We start from the raw sequence: 12,500 nt of genomic DNA on the forward strand, positions 1-12,500 counted from the left end.
TTCCCCCACAGTCCAAACACATGCGGTACAGGTGAATTGGCTAAATTGTCCGTAGTGTATGAGTGTGAGTGAGTGTGTATGGATGTTTCCCAGAGATGGGTTGCGGCTGGAAGGGCATCCGCTGCGTAAAACATGTGCTGGATAAGTTGGCGGTTCATTCCGCTGTGGCAACCCCAGATTAATAAAAGGACTATGCCGAAAAGAAAATGAATGAATGAATAATTAATTAAAATAACTCATTACGTTTTTTTTTTTTAAGTAATTCAAATACTATTACTTCTTATTTTCAAAGTAATCTGCTACTTTACTCGGTACATAGAAAAGTAATATTGTTACTTAACTCTCGTTACTTGTAATGCATTACCCATAGCACTGCACAACACATATACAACATATATTTAACGTTTGTATTTAGTACTGTACCTATGTTCTTGAATAAAGTGGGTCTGGGCCTGAAGGAGTGTCTGCACTGAGGGCAGCTGTAGGTCTTCTTCTGTATTGGTGTAAAGCTGGTTCTATATTAGGCTATTATTTATAATATTATTATGTTATTGTTCAAAAGTAACTTTACCTCGATGTTTTTCTGCTCCTCCTGGTTCCAGCAGTCTGTAATGCAGCTCATACAGTAACTGTGTCCACACGGGATGGTCACTGGATCCTTCATCACATCCAGACACACCGGACAGCTGAACTGATCCACTGAAACACCGGCTTCTGCCATTGTACTAAAGGGGCTTCTTCTCAATGTAAGTTACAGATGTAAAGTTTCAGTTTCCTTCCCATTACGTGTTTCCTGGTCTTGGAAAATAGGCGTGAGTTTTAGTTTCAGAGAATAATCATGTCCACTAGAGGTCAGTCTCGCACTGAGAGCTAAATGTTTTCATTTAAATTCCAAAGCCAAAGCAGAAGCTTCTGCAGTGATGACAACAGGAAACTAATATAATTTTGCATCGCCATTCACTAAAAATGAAAAGAAAAAAAGCGATGAGGGTGCAAATTACAGGAGGTTTGGAGGGGTTTGACCATCCTAATTAATGCTTGAGCCCCCCTGAAGGACATCAAAACAAGATGTATGGGGAGTCGGACATTTAATAGTACGAAATAGTTCACTCTGATCTGTATTTTAAATACTAAAGTTAATGATTACAATGACATATAAATATACTGTTAATATTTGACCACCCCTATAATGGCTAATACCAATGTGAATCTATAATCGCGCCAATCAGTCTATGTGAGAAAACAAATCAGAAACCGGCAGATCTAGAGCACCGATAGACATCGTAAGTGTTCACAAAACTAAAATAGCTCTTTGTATCTATATATAGCCTAAATACAGTAAAATTAGATGCATAGTTTGTATAGTTTGACCTACAGTAACCTCAGAAATAACTAATCAGAAGATAGGCCTACTGTTGGTCAGACACAAACCAATGAACACTTTAATATATTTAATTAATAAATTAGATGTAATTCAAATACATGCTTCAGTCATTTACTTATAGACAGACTACAGTATCATTATTGAAAAGGTGGACCCCCCTGATCTTCAATGTATAATTTGCGCTGATGATAGCTTATGTTTTGTTGTAATATGCCTATGCATGTAAATCCTGCCGCCTTCAGTTCAATAAAACAGTAATTTTACCTCCATACAAAATGTAAAGCGACAGTTCACCAAAAAATGTATATTTACTGACAATTTAATCTCCCTCAAGTGATTTTAAACCTTTATGAGCGTCTTTCATCTGTTGAACACAAAAGAAGATATTTTGAAGAATGCTGCTCCTGTGGTCATTGACTTCAATAGATGGAAGTAAACAAATAGCCTCTCATGGCAATCAATAGTTACAGATTCATAAAAAAATAACTGTGTGTGTGCGTGTGTGTGTTCAAGAAGAGAGAGTAAAGAGTGGGTAAATGATGAGAGAATGTTCGGTTTTTAGGGTGAACTCTCTCTTTAATGTCATGATAATGTAATGCTGTGGCTATGGGATGCCATTTTTTTATTAAGTAGATTAAATGAACCATGAGTTTTATTTGAGATTATGTACTCTTGGAAAGCTCTGCATCTATTGACTGAAGGTCATGCTGTCCCAGACAACCAATGCATGGCTAAAATTGGACGATGTGAGCAGGACTTTACACTGTTTTCAAATTTGGTTTGTAAATTCATTGACTTTTTATTTATAATAAATTATTGGTGACACAGAATTAAACAAAAATGTGGGCAAAATCCCCAGAGCAATCGAGAAGAGGACGCTGCGAGAACACTAAACGACTGTACATTAGATGCGTCAAAACATCAAATGTTTTAATGACCTCATTTATTATTATTAATAAATAATACTGCAAGAACCGTAAATTATGCATCAAAACGTCAAACGTTTAAAAAAATGACCTTATACGGTATTATTATTATTATTATTATTATTATTATTATTATTATTATTATTATTATTATTAATAATTAATATATCACTTAATTCATTGTTCCTTAAAGCATGTGCAATAATCTGAAAAACCTAACCTTTGAATTTTAAATTAATAAATAATTAGTCACAGACCCGCTGTTAGGAAGAGCAATCGATAAGTGATTAGTTTGACCGCTGCATGATCACTAAACTATATGAGCCGTCAATATATCAATTATTTTAAAGCAATGAGCCCATACATGTTTAATAAACAGGACTTAAAATTATAAATTAATGCATTACTTGATTGTCTCTGAAGCATGTGCAATAAACTTCTTAATTTAAACACATAATTAGTGTGCAAACTTCTGAATAACAACAAAATTCAATTACTCTTCTCTGAGTTTATGCTATATATATTGTCATTAGCTAATTTCTGATTCAGCTCGTTGTTTCTTAAGCGCATACATTTTCTTAATGAAGTGACATTCGTTATTTGAAAAACAGATTTAGTCTCATGAATATATTTGTGTAGTAAATAATAGCCAACTTTTCGGAATTGAGTTGACTGCTGAATTTATTTACAGTATTTACTATGAAAAGTATAATCCCTTGCTTTTACTTTTTTTGAGTATATAAGTAGATTAATTACAGTAACTACTTACTTTGTAACTCATTACAATGACAGATTTAAGACAGCCTATAATTTAGAAATGCTGATTTAATTTAAAATCTTCATTTTCTGTAAGACCTTCTCAGTACCTCAGATCATTCTGGGGGAGCTTTGGACAATTTCAGTCAGGATGAAATAAATATAATTAGCGTAATATAATTGGCAGGGTCAAATGTTTTTCAGGTCAGTCACCGTTCGTGCAGCCGCTGAAATAAACTCATTTAATGCGGTTTTTAAATCTGCTGTGGATCAGTTCCAGCTCTGGCCGCTAGATGGCGGTGTCGGACTGCATATTCAGATTCAGCACGGCGCCATTCATTGGAAGACAGATAAAATATCAATCAGACCTTTCCGTCTAAACTATAGTGAGTGGCCACGTCATAAAAGAAAGACTTTTAATACATAAGACTTTTAACGGACATTAAAGGCTTGCAGCTTTAAATAAGATGTAAATAATGCGCACACGGTTTGATCCTGCTTGTTTTTTTGCATGTTTTGTTGGTTGCATCTCGCGTGTGTGAAGATTTATTTTAGTAACCGAAGCATTTTATTGAACAGTGTAATAAACAACGTGTCATGCGGACAAAACTTTAAGAACAAATGAACGGATTGTGTTTCCCAGTGATGGGTTGCGGCTGGAAGGGCATCCGCTGTGTAAAAAGACTGGATAAGTTGACGGTTCATTCCGCGGTGGCGACCCCGGATTAATAAAGGGACTAAGCCGAAAAGAAAATGAATGAATAAATAAACTGATTGTGTTATTAATGTACTTGCCTCAGTTGCTCTCTCCGTGCACTCTAAAAAATGTTGAGTTAAATATTTAGTGCTTTTATTGGGTTATTTTTCAACCTTCACTGGGTTAAATTATATAAACTAATCCATTGGGTTAAAATAATCCATAGTTGGAAAGATGCTAATAAATAATAATCTATATTTGGGTTATATGTTGGGGTATTTTTAACCCAACTATTTTAACTAAGTGTTTAAGTTCACCCAATGCAAATCCTCATTAGGCTACTCTAATGATTCATGAGTTTCTTTCCTGAAAATAAATAAATAAATAAATGAAACAGTTGACTTTAATAGTAGCATGTTTTGTCTATACACTCTTAAAATGCTGGGTTTTTATAACCCAGTGGATAAATATGAACAAACCCAACCGTTGGGTAAAAAACATGCAATTTAAATGTAATTCAATCTAACGGCGGAGTTTGTCTGTATATGCTATATTTATACCCTACAATACGTAGGGTTACGACAACCACCCAGCATTTTTGTCAATGGTTTGTTTTGCGCTCAATATAAGAAACACACTCTTCCCTTGGGTTAATAAGTACGAGTTAATAAATGAGGATTTTCTTTTTGGGGGTGAATACGCGGAGACAGCAACTAAGACCTTCGTAATGATTATAATAATAAAGCCATAAACCCTCAAATATTTAAAGCACCTCTGAGGGCTGTGTCTGTACTTCACATATTTATCAGGTGTGACTTAAGATATTAAATCAGCTGTGATTTAAGAGCCTTTTGCGGTTTCTCACATGCTAATATTAATTTACAACAACAGATATCACACAATCAATTTAAGTGTTCTTTCCTAAAGTAAATTATTTGCTAAATGACATGTTTATTAGACTAAACTGTTCAATAAAAGACTTCGGCTATTCAAGGAAATCCTCTCAGACACGAGATGGAACCAACAAAACGCGCAAAAATCTTGGATGTGCGGATTATTTTAACCTCTTATTTAAATCTGCCCGCTTTTCATGCCTGTTAAAAGTCTTTATGTCTTAAAGTCTTTGCTTTATGACGTGCTGACCCCCGGATTAACATCGTAGTGATTTATAATAAAGTGTTTTGGACCATATTAGCTTAGGTGTGTGACTGTATTTACATCACTTTGTTAATTAATGCTATACAGCACACTATAACTATTGAACTGATAAACTATAATGAATACCGTAGCATAGTTTTTACTACAGTAAACTGGTGTAGTATAATATGTATTGCAGTATAATATTTGTATAATAAGACTAAAGTAATGGGTCATTTGATTATTACTATAGTTATTGTGTTACAATATCAATAGAATTCAGATTAATACAAGTGCTATAGTATGGTTCAAAACACTATATTTACTATGAATTACTATAGTAGGCTATTGTATGTGGGAGGTCTCACATACACGACTTGACACCAGCAGAAGACGCAAAAGTCCTCATATTATTTAAACATGTCTTATTTAATTACGTCTCTCCTGTGTGTTGAGATTCTTCATGTCGACTGTCTGACTTCACAGTAAGTTTAAAGAAAGCAAATGTTGTTTATCACCAAATCCTCAGGTGCATCATTTCTTTACCGCTTTCTTAAGAAAGTTCACATCACTATTTTAAAAAGCCTGAAATCTTTATTAGCTTCGTTGATTATTGATATTCACATGTCACCGAATACATATTTACATTAAATGAGTTATATGGATTTGACTGCAAGTCGCCTGTTTTCTTTTCTTTTCTTCTTTATTTAATAGCCCAAAAGTTGATATGTGGTGCATTTGTCGGCTGATACACTGTAAAAATGCTGGATTTATTAACCTAGAGTTTGGTCACACATGGAAAACTCCACCTTAGTGTTAAAATGTGTAATTTAAATTTAGCGCATTGGTTTTTGCGCATATTTGACCCGACGTTAGGTTATGACAACTCAGCGTTTTTAGAGTGTAGAGAAAACGAAACACACGGGGTGAATCAAGTGTAACTATTTTGTAATCTCAGGTTACACAAGTAGAAGTGAATGTTAACCTGGGACGTTAATGCACTTTATATATATATAATATGAAGCAGATATGTGCACTTCTCTGTGAATTAGTAGCCTATATTAGGCTTTATATATCAATGTGTAAAATTGTCCGTCTTCTATGTGCCTAGGCTATCTAATATTGTCTGTGTTTTTACTTGTTATTATACTCTATAATTTAGGTTCTTGTTTATATAAAGTTTGCTTTTGTTTATAAGGTCACGGAAGTATTACAAGCATTTCACTCTTATACATGTGTGTGACAAATAAAATTTGAGTTTATATAACTTCATTTGGAGAAGATAGAATATTATTTACATGCAACATGATAATAAATGCACTTTATTATTATGATTATATTGTTAACTTAATGTACTAAACATATTTACAGAGATTCAGCATATTAAATAGGCTGCTTTAAGTGTTGAATGTCCACGTCCAAAACACTGAAGTGTATATTTTGTCCTATGTGTCAATGGATTAAATCTCTCTTTTTTCCTTAATAATATTAGGGGGGAAATTGCATTGCTTAATATTTTGAGGAAAACGAACATAGCCTTCACACAATTTAGTCAGAGTATCACTGTTCTGTCATAAGTATACCAGCGACTACAATGCGCATGTATATTGATTAATTTAAGTAAAATCTGTACTGTTTTTTGGTTGGAAATCCATGTTCAAAGTACTAATTAATTAATCAATTTACTTAAAAATTTATTAGAAAAGTGGTTTTAATCAAACATTTATTTGAAATATAATATTTTAATATTAAATAAACATGTCTTAACTGTACAATCATTAATAACTCACAGATTTTATTGAGGCTATTAGTTATTGTGATATTTACTACGCCAGTGAATTATATTTTAGAGTATGCCCATCATTTTAGATTATTTTAGCAACATTTGATTTGTAAACAATGTTTGCAGTAACAGTAGATGGCGACATCGCACCGCGTTTAACATGAAATATTAAGCAGTTAAAGCGTAGCGCAAATATGAGCAATTGGGGTTAATCTGAGCTAACCCCGACATGCTCTTTAACTCTCTAGATTCAGTGTGTACTCGTTGATAATTACCATAATCCTCACATTTAGCTTCAAAATGATCCTTGCTTTTAGCGGATTGTCGCCGATTTAACGGGATTCGGATTCTAGCGTGTTGTTTACACTGAGGCTTTGAGCATTTTAAATTGAGATTTCAGTGTTTGTTTTTTAGTAAGTGTGTTTATTGTGTGCATGCTCCTCCGATCGAGTTACACATTTGAGATTAATAAAGCTTTTCTTTGTTTTATTCGTTAAACTTGCGTTAATCGAGTTTGTTTTCTCAAGAAGAGCGTATTATTAGGAGGATTTATTGTTTGGTTATACTTTGTTTGTCCTTGTTATAGTGTAACTATGCATTTAAGTACTGAGTAGTATTAAGTAGCTTACATTAAGGTTAGAATTTGGGGTTAGTTGCATGCAATTGTGTATAATTAATTGCAATTACTATTGTAAGTGCATGTGTAACAAGGACACAGTGTTATTATATTTGTATGTAACTGCGGGTTAAAATATTTGATTAGTTAATTGCTAATGTTGAACAACTGTTTCATTTTGCTAAGAAATGTATTGTAATATTTTAAATTACCAGCTATGCACTCAAAATATACGTTTTAAAAAGTTTTAAAGTTTTATTCTTCAAAAAAAAAAAGCATCTACTAAGAGTTAATACATGTTTTATTTTCTAAACCATATCTTAATGTGAAGAGGTTTTAAATAATCTAAAGGCTTTCCGCTATAAAAGAAGGTAAAGATTCAATGTATTTTAAAGCTTCATCTTGAGTCTTTATTTTTGTTGTGCACACTGTGTCGTACTCATTTAAACATTGAGCAATAAATAAATAGGCTACACTTTTATGTCTTGAGAATACATCGCTTTATTGTACTGTACATAACTGTAATTTGTCAACTTGTTCAGCTAACAAAAGTGCAATCATTATTATTCTATTATGGTTTTCGCAGGCCTCTTACGCATGAATTACCCACAGACCTACACACTCACCCCTGACAATATAAGAGGTGGAATCATTAAAGAGCTGTCGAAAACAAACACACACAAATAAGGTTTAGACAAACAAAATATCTTGTATTCAAGCGGGTTTGTGACATGCATCAAATCCCACACACCACTGAACTCTAACTTCAGTATTTCGCGGTGTTGTTGAGTGCATTAAAAAATAACAAGGATTAATTTTACCACGGGTTTACTGTGCTCACTTAATAAGCACTATCCCCTCGTGCACACTGAAAATGTGGTCAAGATTGGCTCTTGATAAAAACGTTGTTAATCAACACGTGTACTCATTTGTAGACGTTTGGAGGTTTGTCCAAGATAGTAAATATATGTCCGACTTTCCAACAAACAGAACGCGCCCTCTCTCTGTCTCTCCATCTGGGCTATATTGGCTTCGGATCAGTTCGTTTCTTCCTTCATTGAGTTTCTCCGTACATACGGAGAGATGGACGGCATCACTTCGTCTTCCGTTTACCTTCTTCTTCTTCTTCTTTCCGGTTCTCGTCATTTGCGGGCTCAGTCCTTATGTATTTCCCGCTGCTTGTCATACTTTAAATTACATAACGCATGGCTTTACATCTTGACAGACTCCCTGGTGATGGTGTAGCTGATGATGATAGTAGGATCCACTGGTGGACGGATGAAACGACGTAATGCCGTTGAAGTTCAGCACAAAGTCTTTTCTGTCACAGACTGGCGATGAGTGGGACTGATATCGAGACATTCCTGAAATAAAACAGCAAAAGGAAATCATTATTGATTCATTGCTGCGTGTTTATCGTCATCTACATTAATTGTCTTCAGGTGTCAGTCTGGCGCTTTAATATGATTGGAGATTTACAAGCACAAAGTATTTTAGGCGTTTTAATTTTAAGATCGTCACTTAAAAAAATATCATTGATTTCTGTAAATATTAATTAATCCAGTAGCCTGTCAATTTTAATCTAGCCTCCTTCCCATTTTTTCAGTACGCAATATTAACCTGTATTCACGTCGTGTTGGTTGCATTTCCATGCCATCTTAAAGAATGATCTGATGTATTAATACAACGCTGGACAAACTCAACATTTGAGCTGAAATGTAATCTTAATTTAATCTAAAAATAACCCAATGTTGAGTTTGTTCATGCTTTGGTTAAAACAACCCATCATTATTTTAGAGTGAACCCATTTAAATTTTAGGAGAGAAAAAATTAATAAATCTTGGCCTCATTGTACGATGCACAGTTAAAACACCCCGTACTGACTATAGACCAGTATACCGATATGCACACTTGCTGTTCACGTGTAAAAACGCTCTTTAGTTTTAAGTAATGTTGGTGTTTCATTCGCTATTCAATGGCAACGAAGAGAAGGTCTTCTTAACCTGAAGTAATCATGGAAAGAAAAATCCCAAACAGCGCACAAAGCCTGCCTGCGTCAGACGTTTATTTTCCTAGTTAGATTGTTTCTCCATAACAGCATTGTAGGAAAATGATCTAAAATTGTAACTTGCCAAGACTTCATTTATTTGCACCAATGCGCCCTTAACACGTGTCAAACGAAGGCCTCTAAAAATAATGTGCATCATTTTCCTAGTTTGAGTCAATTTAAAAAACAATTTGATTTTACATGACTGTAAATAAATAAAGTATATTATGTGTATACTTTGAACACAATGGATCTATTTTAAGAATAAACATGTTTACAGAATAAACTTGAAACACGGTTGCACAGATGCATCGAAATATAATATAATATATTCTATAATATAGTTGTGTATGAATTGTCAGGATTTTAATGGCTTGGATATTTAGGCTCATTTGAAAATTAGAGCGAGTGCATTAATTATGTGAGCATTTGAATTATGAAGCTTGTTTATAAATATGAAGCACTTGCGTAGTGCGTGCGCTTAAAAGCGGCTTTACCTGAGATGTCAGCCGAGTCTCTGCCGTTGTGATGCAGATAGCTTTGCTCCAGAGAATACGGAGGCATACTGGAGTGTAATCCAGAGGAGGTCGGGCTGCTGGAGGACAGTGGCTGCTGTTTAATATAAGGAGACACACCTGATGAAGCCCAATGAGCCGAAGCGGCCCCGTATGGCGAATGGCACTCCAGAGAGCCGCTCATGGTCGGCGGGGAGTGCAGCGGGCTGTTGCTGCTGTCCGGCCCGTACTCTCCGTTGGAGGCCACTTGGCACGCCGTCATGTACGTAGAGCCTGAACTGGGAGACATGTGTGAGACGTGGTGACCAGCACCGAGGCCGTCGTATCCCGTGTGGACGCCCGGCACCGCGTTGCTCATCATGTCCAGGTTGTAGCTGTTGGCGTGGCAGGCCAGCGACGCGGAGGGCGACTGGAAGTCGAAGTTTTGCGGCAGCATTGAAGCACCGAAGCCAATTCCGTTCATCATGCGGTACATTGGTTTGAGAGCCTGGCATTTCCTTCGGAAACCGCGAGGCCTGCGTCGAAAAGAGCCCTCCTCGAACATGAACTCGCTCCCGGGGTCTATGGTCCAGTAGTGACCTTTACCCGGCCTCCCGAGGCCTTTGGGCAGCTTGATGAAACACTCGTTGAGAGACAGATTGTGTCTGACTGAGTTCTTCCAGCCTTGGTAGGAACCCCTAAAGAAAGGGAAGCGAGCCTGGAGGAACTGGTAGATTTCACTCAGCGTTAATCTTTTTGTCGGGGAGCTCTGGATCGCCATGACTATCAGGGCGATGTAGGAATAAGGCGGCTTCTCTGGGCGTCTCATGCCTGAATTTGACTTTTTGCCTTTATTGCCGGTCGCTGCAGTGCTTTCCAGCACTGTCTGCGTGTTTTGGAGAGCCGAGTGCATGCTGTTGGATGCCGGGCTGGACCTGAGGGGAGGCGGCGGGTCCAGCTGCTGCTGTGCGCTTTCGGTGGTCATCGCAAGGCTGGGTGAATAAACGACTCGGTCTTCAGAAAGTGAAGTCAAATGCGTTTCAGGATGAAAATCGAATATGTAAACGGTATGGTGCTCCACAAATCTCTGCGAGGTCAGTGCGCCAGAATTGTGCTGTGCTCGCAGGACGCGCTCCTCGCTGAAGCCACCAGCTGTGTGTCGCCAGGATAGCGACCCCTCCTTAGTCTCTTGGTGGCCATCGCGAGGACTAATCCTTTAAGAGAAGGAAACTCAATGCTCCAGAGTCCTCTGGCGCAAAGACGTGCGGCCAAACAAAACGCGACCACCTATCAATTCGTAAATCTCTCTCTGCCCCCTAGATCCCCACTAAATTCCTCCAAGAAATCTCCTCAAACTGTGGGACCCACCCCTTTCCATGTCTGGCATGCCTCCAGCTATCGGTCTGGCAGGAGGCTGTGCAGAGTCCGAGTAGAGAGACTCCCCACCTCCCCTCTGACAACCTAAATACACGCAATAACGCCATTTATCAAGCCTAGTCCGACGTTTCAATCAACAGCGCCACACGCCAAACACCGGGGCTAAAGCTGTCAGGCCTGCAGTAATTAATGGCGTGTTTTGGTGAGAGCTCTGGCACTGGAAAATAGGAGGCTAAAATGTTAAATAAAATAAAAAAGCATGCACTTCTTGCTAAAGACAACGCGCGAAGTAAGAGTTCATTGCCTCGCCAAGGAGAGAAGAATGTGAGCACGTAAGATTGTGACCTGGTTGAGCATCTTTTCAAGTACGCACGATGGGGGTGGGCGAAAAAAAAAGAGTCCCTCTCCTAAGTGTATACAAGTTCTTGTAAAGGGCTGTTCTGGATAAATGATTTTGACATGAGTGGAAGCAGGCTTTTTCCATCAGCCGCCGCGCCAGTGCTTGGATACCACACACAGCGCAGTGTCAGTTTACCGTCCCGGACCCCTATCATCCCCCCCGAGAGGAGGACTAATTAATTGTGGAAAGTGAGCTTAATTGGCCGTATGAAAAAAAAAAAAGTCTCCAGTATAGAACAACATTCATGATTAGCGTAAAAAACAACGTAAAACGGCAAAAATCCGCTTGGTTTAATTTTAAAATGTAATTTATAAAATTATTTCATGGTGCCCAATAATATACATTAATGTATTAATATATATTTATATATTCGGTACATTTATATATAGTCGGTGTCGAATAAAAATTATAAAACCACTAAAATGCTGTTTTAAAATGTGGACATAGCCGACGCTGGTTTAATATCTTAAATTAAAAACTCAATTATATTTTTAATCCAACATTTGAGTTTGTCCGTATTTGACTCAGCGTTGAGTGAATGTAATCCAACTTTTTCTAGTGTAATAATAATAATAATAATAATAATAATAATAATAATAATAATTATTATTATTATTATTATAACAACAAGAAGAAGAACAACAACAATACCAATTTTAGTTTTTAATGGTAAAACTCTAACAATGCTGGCTTGTTTAAACTCAAATTTGGTTTAAATACGGACAAACCTAAGCGTTTAGATAACAGTAAACAACATTTATCCAAGGTTTTCCTTTTTCCATACTTGTCCCAGCGTTTGTTTAATACAAGCCAGCATTTGTAGAGTATATACTTGTATTTTATATATATAAATATATATTTCTGATCTGTTTTTTGTCCTGTC

The 12,500-nt window shown here is 36.6% G+C and overlaps 2 protein-coding genes across 2 annotated transcripts in view; both read right to left on the reverse strand.

Moving 5' to 3' along the window:
* The window catches only part of ftr93 (finTRIM family, member 93), a 12,808-nt gene extending 12,027 nt beyond the window's left edge, over positions 1-781 (reverse strand). Inside the window, exons 1-2 of the mRNA XM_056470410.1 lie at positions 572-781; positions 424-493 (exon numbers count right to left, since the gene is read on the reverse strand). Coding sequence (XP_056326385.1) covers positions 424-493; positions 572-721 — 220 coding nt within the window. The 5' untranslated portion in view covers positions 722-781. The remainder of the gene's footprint in view (positions 1-423; positions 494-571) is intronic.
* A 7,000-nt stretch (positions 782-7,781) lies between these two features.
* foxf2a (forkhead box F2a) lies at positions 7,782-11,241 on the reverse strand. Its single transcript, XM_056465442.1, has 2 exons — positions 9,844-11,241; positions 7,782-8,663 (listed from the first exon to the last, which is right to left on the reverse strand). The coding sequence occupies exons 1-2, from the start codon at positions 10,823-10,825 to the stop codon at positions 8,494-8,496; spliced, it is 1,152 nt and encodes a 383-aa protein (XP_056321417.1). The 5' UTR covers positions 10,826-11,241; the 3' UTR covers positions 7,782-8,493.
* Positions 11,242-12,500: the final 1,259 nt, after the last annotated feature.

This window comes from Danio aesculapii, chromosome 2 (assembly GCF_903798145.1).
Source record: "Danio aesculapii chromosome 2, fDanAes4.1, whole genome shotgun sequence".
Taxonomy (NCBI): Eukaryota; Metazoa; Chordata; class Actinopteri; order Cypriniformes; family Danionidae; genus Danio; species Danio aesculapii.